Source organism: Salvelinus namaycush, chromosome 29 (assembly GCF_016432855.1).
Source record: "Salvelinus namaycush isolate Seneca chromosome 29, SaNama_1.0, whole genome shotgun sequence".
In the NCBI taxonomy this organism is placed as follows: domain Eukaryota; kingdom Metazoa; phylum Chordata; class Actinopteri; order Salmoniformes; family Salmonidae; genus Salvelinus; species Salvelinus namaycush.
In genome coordinates this window covers 31271246-31282074 of record NC_052335.1, presented here as the reverse complement: position 1 = coordinate 31282074, position 10829 = coordinate 31271246, and the positions used below count along the sequence as shown (strand labels likewise).

The 10829-nt window shown below is 42.4% G+C and overlaps 1 protein-coding gene across 1 annotated transcript; it reads left to right on the top strand.

Moving 5' to 3' along the window:
* The first annotated feature begins 4457 nt into the window (after window positions 1-4457).
* Window positions 4458-5960, top strand: ttc32 (tetratricopeptide repeat domain 32). The gene is made up of 3 exons (XM_038968381.1): window positions 4458-4646; window positions 4773-4939; window positions 5321-5960. The coding sequence occupies exons 1-3, from the start codon at window positions 4531-4533 to the stop codon at window positions 5446-5448; spliced, it is 411 nt and encodes a 136-aa protein (XP_038824309.1). The 5' UTR covers window positions 4458-4530; the 3' UTR covers window positions 5449-5960.
* The last annotated feature ends 4869 nt before the right edge of the window (window positions 5961-10829 follow it).

The window sequence follows — 10829 nt, the reverse complement described above, 5'->3', positions numbered from 1 at the left end:
TCCCTTATACTTAGCACATACATACACCCACATGCACAGACACACACACATACACCCAACTTTGGAAACGTTTTACGACAGCCATGGGTGGTGCAGCACGGATCTCTTTAAAATCTAGGGGAAACACTGACATGGCACCCCTCAAAGACACGACCTTCAACCTTTGACCCACATATACCCAAACTAAGCCAAACCCTGATACCCCTAAGTGGAAGCCTGCTCTCCCCTGTCTACTATTCAAAACAATACAAAGTGCAACGCCTCAACGATGTCATGCAGGGTTGAGGTCAAATTAATTTCAATTCAGGAAGTAAACTGAGTTTCCAACTTGAATAAAAATACAATTGACCTCAACCTTGATGGTAAACATAATTTTATTTCAAAACCATAATGTAAGTATTGCTGATTCTTCCTCTCCTCATTCAACACGCCTAACAGTTCGTCAAACAGTTTGCAGCTATGGCTGGATGGTAGTTGTCAGTGATATTGATTTATAACGCAGTTCTTTGATGGTGAGGGGCTGATTGATGCCTGCCCTGTTTCTGCCAGACCATGAGTGGACTTTGACACTCTGTGTTAATTCTCACAGCAAACGACAATGTTTGGGGCACTGGAAAAATGCACCAGTTGCCGGGTGCCCCACCCCACACACACACATCCTTCCTTACGGTGTAGACTGAGGCCAACCTGCAAAGAGCAAATATGAAAAAGGTGATGGCTGAAAGATGGCTGAATGAGCATCGACACAGCATTTGAAAGTAGTAGTAGAACTACTTTTCTATCAAGGTAGTGTAACGTCTGCTTCCAACTCACACTCTCAAACACATAGATCCCCTGAACGCAGCTCATTTTCCAGACCACTTTCCAGCTCACATTCTCAAACACACAGATCCCCTGAACAGAGTTCAATCTCCAGATCCCAAACCCCTGAATTCTGATCCCCTGTTCACACTGTATGTCATTATCACACACTATTTAGTTCAGTTCTTTGAACCCCATCATTGTGAGGTATTGTTTGTTTTGTGACACACTTCAAATTGGAGTGCTGGTTTTCATTGTAATTTAATCCTCCCGTGTATGATAGTGTTTGCCGCCCTCACTTAACGACACCTATTCCCTGCCAGTACTTTAGCCTATCGGATTTCCTGTTATCAACCTATTGCCTGATCTCCCGGACGACATTACTAGCCTTTTCCCTGACTGTACTGTTGCCTTTTTGGACCCCTGTGTATGACCTTCTGCCTGCTCCTGGACCCAGCTACCTGCTGCCTCCTGTGGTCCTTTAACAATAAACACATTCTGCGCTTGAAACAAGCTCTCTGTCTCCTATCTTGTTCATTACAGGTAGTGTATTCGTTTTCTGTTTATTCTGTGGTCTTCTGTGCATTAGCCTTGCCTACTAGGACAACCTTTATGTTTAGTGCATTGTGTGCCTATAGACATGCCTCTCTATAGGCTATTTATTAGAGGCTGTCATCAGTCTATACCCCAGTACCTACTTCAGTGCCCTTCTCTCCTCCTCTGTGTGTCTTCCCTTTGATCTGCCTGAACCCGACCACACACTCTGAAGGTAGATGGGCTGTAAAGGAAGTGGCTACTGAACAGGCCATAGTTCCTTAAGGTACCTTTTTTTTTTTTTTTAAAGGAGGTCACATGACCTATCTCAGATCATTCTGTGAATTTCTCACCTAGAAAAAGTCTGCTCACATTTTTGTCTGTGAGCGTCCTTTCCTGAGTGTAACGTTTTAGTTTGAGTTTCAGACGGAAGCAATAGACCATGTTACAAATGGAAAACATCTGTATTATACTGATGCATACTACCGAAATATGATTTGATTGCTCCTTTGCAATAGTAATGGCATCTTTTTGTAGACACTAACTCCACCATGGTTCGTTGGATATAGCACATGGGGAAATTAATGCAGTTTTTGGATAAAGGTCTGTGGTAAACACAGGTTTAGGAGATTTTATACGTTTTGTTCTGAGATCATCAGCTAACGTCACTTTTTAGTGAACTTTGAAGAATTTATGTCATTTAAAAAGCACATAAAGCACAAAGGCTTCATAATTCATAAAGGTAATGTTAACTGACTGATATTATCGCATATAATAAAACATTAAACTTGTCTTAACCTCAGATCTTATTTTCTGCGTTTATCCCCAAACCCTATTCTTTCCCTATTAATTTTTGCCATAAGAATGGCTGATATTACCAGAGGTAACTCATTTTGGGGTTTGAGGACTAAAAGCTGGCAACCTCTATGACCATAGGCCTACTAATGCTGGCTTATAGAGATAATAATGGCACTAACTCCGCCATGGTTCGTTGGACAGAGCCTATGGGGAAAATTAATGGCGTTTTTGTAGTGTTTTGGATAAATGCCAAAAATAAGGTCTGTGGTAAACACAGGCTTAGGAGATCTTATATGTTTTGTTCTATGAGAATCCTCATCAGCTCACGTCACTTTTTGTGAACTTTTAAAGGCTTCGTAATTCATAAAGGTCATGTTAACTGGCTGCTTTATCTCATAGAACAAAATCTCCTAAACCTGTGTTAACCTTTGACCATATTTTCAGCGTTAATTCCAATCTAGAATCAAATGGCGGTAGAATCAAGGAGAATTAGACTATTGTCCAAAAGAACTGAAAACTCGGCAAAGTAGCGTACAGTGCTGAGAATGTCCCTTGTTGGAGTACGGTTTATTAATGAGGAGCAACTGATCGGATTACCAATCTTGAAGAATCCATTTGAGATATCCAAACTGGTGGAGAGAGTGCTGGGTAAAGTGAAGGCTGTGAGGGTTACAGATTTAGATTTTTTTGTACTTCTGGTGATCAGAAGGATTGTGTGTTGCGTTTTACCCGATTTGATAAGTTTGACGTGTTGTGTGTGTCTCTTGGGACAGGGCACCCCTCAAGGGGGTAATATCTGGCGTCTCGTGGGAAGCCGATGTTACAGAGATGGAAAATATTCTTGCATTGATTGATGCACATCGGATGACTCGTGTGGTGAATAAAGAAAAAGTAAAGTCTGTTTTGTTGTTTGATATGGAGTCTCTCCCTACTCAGGTCCAGTTGGGGTATATAAAATAGAGAATCAGATACTGTATCCCAAGACCAATGCAGTGTGATCACTGTAACGCTTTTGGACATGTTTCAAGTGTTTGCAGAAGGGAGAAGCCGAGATGTCCAAGTTGTGGAAAAGATCATGTAATGTGTTTTAAAAGTGATGAAAATGTGACATGTTGCAATTGTGGTGGAAACCACGAAGCCACGTCTTTGGAATGCCCAACAAGGGTGAAAGACAATAAGGTGGCCATTGTCAGGGCTATCCAGAGCATTTCATATGCAACGGCTGTTAAAAGGGTTGAGGGTTCGAATGGTACTACTGTCGAATCCATGGTGGTGGATAGGCCTTCACTAGCAGGATCCAGATATTTTAAAGGTTAAGAAGATGGACTTTGTGGCCTTTATAGCTATGGAGATTAATGGCACTACCAAGGTGGAGAGGAAGTCCAGGAAAATAGATATAATTGTAGATGTGGTTCCTAGGACTGAAAGGAGTTGCAGGAAGTATTGTCACAAGCCGTACCACCCTCTCAGGCACTAGAGCCTGCCCTTACCAAAAAAGATTGCAGTTTTGAAACTGTAGTAAAAGTGCAGTAACTGCAGTCGACTGTGGTATTTTGTACGCAGTAATTGCAGAATAACTGGAGTGTGCTGCATTTCAACTGCTGGTAAACTGCACTCTAACTGCAGTTACACTGAAAAATTACTGCAGTAAAAAAAAGGGGGTATTTTGGACGCAGTATTTGAAGCAATCTGCAATCTTTTTCGTATGGGTGAGAAGGGAAATATTGAGGTTTGATGGAAGAAGTGGGAGTTTTTGTCAATGTACTATTTTTATTTCGGGGGTTTAGGTTAAGGAAAACTATCATGTATGGACTTACTTTTTACCTATTTAAAAAAAAAACTGTCCAGTTGGTGGCGTCAACCCACCTTTTTGGGTTGTAGTCCGCCATAAAAACCACAGAAGATTTTCTCCATTTTCCCATAGGGCTGGCTAAACGAACCGGAAGTAACTAATTTCCGGGTTTTAGGACTGCAAGCGGGCGAGCTCTATATCACATGAATTAACTGACTACTCATGTATAAGACATGCATTACTCAGCAAAGTACAAAGAAATCTAAGAGAAAAAAAATACACAAATGAAGAGGGGAAACAAATCACAAGAAAATCATAATATGGACACATAATCAACTAATAATGTGGTCAACTCTGCCACCTGTTTTTACAAGAAAGGAAAATAGGTGAACATTTGGATTATATTTAAATAGCTAATCTATTGAGCAGTTATGTACAATAAATATGGTGTTTATTTAGTAATATAACGTTAGATCAATAAATATTTTAAATAACCATACATGCTACGTTCCCCCTTGCGTCAACACGCACCAAGCTCTTACCTCATTTCCGGTAAGAGTTGCTGAAGCGGAAAACAGACTTCCATCAAACATTTTATGCATTAAATGGAACAAGACAGCTGTCAAACTCTTGAACGCGCCAATGTTGAGTTTAAAAAACGTAATTTCAAGCAGGCAGAAGAACTATATACAAAGTTCCTCGCATCATGCTGGAAAACAAGGTAACACAAAAACACGTTGTCATTGACATCACGTGTGAATTCCGTGCTGATTTAGCTATGTGGAATACAGTAGCTAGCTAGCTAACGTTAAATGTTAACATCCTCTTTTACCGTGGTTTATTTCAGAAATTGTGATGCCAGTGACCTTGCTACTGCTCACAACAACCGTGGGCAGATAAAGTACTTCAGGGTGGATTTTCGTGAGGCAATGGAGGACTACACTTCTGCAATTGAGGCCAGCTGCCAGTTCGAAGTATCATTCTACAACAGAGGACTAATACGTTATAGATTAGGTAATGAAATGTCGTGTAATGAAGTGGCTACAACAGACGAGATTGTGAATTCCAATGGTGAAAAAAGGTATTGCAGGCCCAATTTTAGTCACTAGGTGGGGTTATTTCATACATTTGAACAAACTTGTGCTGGCAAGGCAGTCTTGCTGGTTTTCCTTATGTGAAATGTTTCTAGTAGGCTGGGGTATAATCATTACGCCTATTCTGTTGCAAAAGTTTTGTGGAAATCAAACTCCAAACCGAATAAGCAAACAAGAGTTTATATTTGAGAAATGCAGGTGCTCCCTCCTCATTTTGTTCCATTTGGTTCTTAAATGGTTTCAGTAATGAATACATCCCTGGTGAATTGAATGGATAAATGTTGTTTTACCTTTGTTGCAGGTTTTTTCCAAGACGCAGAGATGGACTTCAAGAGGGCTCTAGAACTCAACCCTAACTTTGAAGATGCCAAAGTGAGCTTACAGCAAACACTGTTGGACCAAGAGCACAAGATCAATAGGGGATATTGAGAATGTATTAGCTTTTCCCCTTAGCTACACTCTAATGACAAGAAATCTCAACAAAGTAATTGCCAGTATGTCTGCAATTTGTATAAGCACAAAAATGTGTCCATCTATGATGTTGCTTATGTTTTAAGAATGTTTTTTGGGATAAGGTCAATTATTAGATTATGGTAAATCTAAAGTGTAGATTCACAACATACCCTTCCTTATCTAAGAATTTAACTCCAGTGTTTGACAACTCTGATGCACTCATACTAATAAAGATGATAATGCTGTAATGTATGCAGCACATGTTTTTTAACCCTTGGGTGGTGTACATGTTTTTGTTATTCACCCAATGTTTGTGGGTCTGATGGACCCATTGGGTTTTTAAAATGATACAGCATAACAATTTATGTAAAAATACTTAATGTAGATGTTGACATATCAATTGCAAGCAATATAGACCGCATACATGGTTAATATTTGCCATTTACCGCTGCTAGATCACATTTACCAATAAAAGCACTATTTAAAAATATAAAATGTGATTTTTGTAAACAAATCATTTCTAATCAGGACATGGGTGGAATAAATCATGTTTATCTTGATCTTTGAACTGAACAAATTGGAAGGACACATTTTACATACAGTATTTTATGGAAATGATAAATGAGTCCAATTGAAAACACATTAAGGCCGGTCTAGACACCACATGAGGGACAGTTTTACTGTGTGTGTTGCAAATGTATTTCTTGCACTTGTTGCATGTGTATTGTCTTCCTGTCCTGATTGGGTCCACACACATCAGCACTTTATGTTGCTACCGGCTGCAATCTAGAATGATGAAAACACTTAGTTCAGGAATTTTACTAACATCTCACTCACATATATAGTTACAGCAGGCCAAGGTAGGAGAGTCAGACACACACACATGCAAGAACATCACTCACACTTACTTCCGGCATTGGAGTTGTGGGTCGGGCTGATGGGGCACCAGCATCCTCCTGAATAGTCCTCAAGGTGGCTGCAGAAGCTGAGGTCCTTGGCATATGTTGCCGCCTCTAGATTTCAGGTTCTTACCGATGCCTTGCCCAGCTCCTCGAGAAAGAGCGGTCTCCTCTGGACCTTCCCTCTGTTCCAATCTGGGTTCAACGCCATCCAGATGACAAATGTGATGTACGCGGAGATGTCCAAGAAGTTGAATATCACAAGTGGCCAGCGTAGGGTTCTTATTTTACAGCTGCAGCCAGTCACCAGTTTGTCTAAATTGTCCACCCCTCCTTTTGTGGCATTGTAATCCATTATGATTTCTGTTTTTTGATATTCCTGGCCACAGATTCTCCCATCCCTATGCAGTGTACTCATGAGTACCACATTTTTTCCTTTCTTTGACTCGCAGGACACTAGGGGCGTGTCGGCCGTGAACACAAACTTAGAGGAATTGATTGGCCTGTTCCGTGTATCAAATCAAATCAAAGTTTATTTGTCACGTGCGCCAAATACAACAGGTGTAGACCTTACAGTGAAATGCTTACTTACAGGCTCTAACCAATAGTGCAAAAAAGGTATTAGGTGAACAATAGGTAAGTAAAGAAATAAAACAACAGTAAAAAGACAGTGAAAAATAACAGTAGCGAGGCTACATACAGGCACCGGTTAGTCTGGCTGATTGAGGTAGTATGTACATGTAGATACGGTTAAAGTGACTATGCATATATGATCAACAGAGAGTAGCAGTAGTGTAAAAGATGGGTTGGCTGGTGGTGGGTGGCAGGACACAATGCAGATAGCCAGGTTAGCCTATGTGCGGGAGCACTGGTTGGTCGGGCCAATTGAGGTAGTATGTACATGAATGTATAGTTAAAGTGACTATGCATATATGATAAACAGAGAGTAGCAGCAGCGTAAAAGAGGGGTTGGGGGACACACACAATGCAAATAGTCCGGGTAGCCATTTGATTACCTGTTCCGGAATCTTATGGCTTGGGGGTAAAAACTGTTGAGAAGCCTTTTTATCCTAGACTTGGCACTCCGGTACCGCTTGCCATGCGGTAGTAGAGAGAACAGTCTATGACTGGGGTGGCTCGGGTCTTTTACAATTTTTAGAGCCTTCCTCTGACACCGCCTGGTGTAGAGGTCCTGGATGGCAGGCAGCTTAGCCCCAGTGATGTAGTGGGCCGTACGCACTACCCTCTGTAGTGCCTTGCGGTCAGAGGCCGAGCAATTGCCGTACCAGGCAGTGATGCAACCAGTCAGGATGCTCTCGATGTTGCAGCTGTAGAACCTTTTGAGGATCTGAGGACCCATGCCAAATCTTTTTAGTTTCCTGAGGGGGAATAGGCTTTGTTGTGCCCTCGTCATGACTGTCTTGGTGTGTTTGGACCATTCTAGTTTGTTGTTGATGTGGACACCGAGGAACTTGAAGCTCTCAACCTGCTCCACGACAGCCCCGTCGATGAGAATGGGGGCGTGCTCGGTCCTCCTTTTCCTGTAGTCCACAATCATCTCCTTTTGGTTAAGTTTTGGTTAAGTTGAGGGATAGGTTGTTATTCTGGCACCACCCGGCCAGGTCTCTGACCTCCTCCCTGTAGGCTGTCTCGTCATTGTCGGTGATCAACAGGTTCCGACTGTTGTGTCGTCTGCAAACTTAATGATGGTGTTGGAGTCGTGCCTGGCCATGCAGTCGTGGGTGAACAGGGAGTACAGGAGGGGACTGAGCACGCACCCCTGTGGGGCTCCAGTGTTGAGGATCAGCCTGGCAGATGTGTTGTTGCCTACCCTCACCACCTGGAGGCGGCCCGTCAGGAAGTCCAGGATCCAGTTGCAGAGGGAGGTGTTTAGTCCCAGGACCCTTAGCTTAGTGATGAGCTTTGAGGGTACTATGGTGTTGAACGCTGAGCTGTAGTCAATGAATAGCATTCTCACATAGGTGTTCCTTTTGTCCAGGTGGGAAAGGGCAGTGTGGAGAGCATCATCTGTGGATCTGTTTGGGCAGTATGTAAATTGGAGTGGGTCTAGGGTTTCTGGGATAATGGTGTTGATGTGAGCCCTTACCAGCCTTTCAAAACACTTCATGGCTATGGATGTGAGTGCTACGGGTCTGTAGTCATTTAGGCAGGTTGCCTTTGTGTTTTTGGGCACAGGGACTATGGTGGTCTGCTTGAAACATGTTGGTATTACAGACTCAATCAGGGACATGATGAAAATGTCGGTGAAGACACCTGCCAGTTGGTCAGCACAACCCACATCCCTTGGTTCTTCTCAGGGGCTCCTCCATCTGGCTTCCCCGAATACAGTTCCACGCATATGATGAAGCAGCATCACAGGCAGCCCAGATCTTGATTCCATATTTTGCGGGTTTAGACGGTATGTACTGCCTGAAGGGGCAGCGGCCCCTAAATGACATAAGCTGCTCATCAACAGTAACGTCGGGTCCAGGGTTGTAAAACAGGGGAAGGCGTCCACCCACTTGTCCCACACTGATCTGATTGCAGCTAGCTTGTCTCTGCCACCGAGCTGGTCTGGTGTCTCAGTTATCGAAGCGGATAATCCTGGAAATAATGTGGAAGTTTTCCAGAGATGTTGCACAGATGTTGCCAGTTTCTGCATCCTACAGGGATTCTGTGGATTCCCCATTGGATCTGAAAACACCAGCAAGGATAAGAACCCCAAAGTATGCATGTAAATAAGTTTGGTAATTCTCCTTCCATCTGTCTCCAAAAACATGCCTTCCCTCCAAATTAGTGCAGTCTAGAATGATTTTCTGTATGGTGTCTTGGATGAACAGTTCAAAAGAAGACTTTATGTCCTGCACATGAGTAAGCGCCGTCCGCGTCGGCCCTGGTTGCATCCTTATCACATTAGCAGCCATGCGGGGTGGCTCATTCTTTGGGAAAGAAGACCATTCAATTTCACCCTTTTTTGACATCCTCCTGCAGGCTGCTGATGAGCTGGTTGCTGACGGGCTGGTCCTGGGGCTGGCTAAGGGTCAATCTCATCCCCTTCTTCCAACTTACTGTCAGACTCATTCCAACTTACTGTCAGTCTACTGTCAGACTCACTGTCAGACTCATGACTTACATGTCAGAGACATGATCCTCATATTCGTAAAGTTTTTCATCTTCCAAAGTGGAAGAAGTTGCTTCCACACTAGCTTCTCTCTCTGCAAAAATTATTTCTGAGGCCCTCTGAGCAGAGATTAGTTTTGCCATACTAATGGATTGTGGTAAGGAGCCACACATGCAAAGCTATTTGTTTGTTGTGTCCCTCCCCCAATTTGCACCTGGCTGGGGTAGAGTGTGGGAAAATACAGAATTTTTTACAATGTATCGGAAATAATGTAATAACATTGTGCAGGTTCCCGCAAGACACTGTGTAGTTTCACACACTACAAAGGGTAAAGCGAGCGAGAAAGTGGTAGACAGGCAGACAAGCAGGGAGACAGACAGGCTTTTGGTGCTATGTTGAAACAGCAGGCCCAGGGAGGAGGAGGACAGAGTGAAGGCACACAGCAAACCTTTTTGTTTCATTTTTACCTGTTTTCACCTACACACACACTTTTTCACATTTTTATTACCCTCAGGTCCAGTGGACCCGAACACCACATATGTAATATAAATGTGTAGGGGGGTGCACAGTGTGCACTCAATGAAAATCAGTTATTTTACTACATGTTCTTCACAGAAAATGAGCCAAGGCCAATGAGTCTTAGGTTGAAAAAAGTATTAATTGTATCATTTATATTTTAGTTAACATTCAAAATGAGTCCCACAGACCTGAACACCACACAAGGATTAAATACAAATAAATTATTATGTGATATAATTTGATGCAAACCACAATAGGTTTCTTTGTGGCAGTTTGATGTTAGTCTTACAAGTACAATCATGAACATAAACTTGTGAATATAAGCATTAATCCATACTGCTTCTGGCTCCCACATGCTAGGTGAACAGTGTGTACAGTATTCAATAACAAGCACCAGTTCCGTTATTTAAATCGTTAATCGGTAACCTAGGATCAATGCATTTTTGGTGTGCAATATACAACATGACAAAATGTGATTTTTCTGAATTAATGCGTAATAGTATCAGTGTTGTACTCAAGTCCACGTCACAATTTTCATGACTCGTGACTCGACTCGTACGCTACCATCCTTACAATGGACAGAATTTAGATTTAAAAAATGGTTGGATCCAATGCTTGACTTGGACTGAAATAGGTTCCGGAACTCATTTTGGGTGCAGGTACTGTTCATTTATCGGTGCAGGCGCTCCCCAATACTTTTAGCTAATATTCTATAAGAGGAACAGGACCTCAATCAGTAGAACATTTGAGGTGCCGATACTCAGCTTCGGTGAGCTCCTGCCCAAGTCAAGCACTGGTTGGACCGCAGCTTTTAGCAC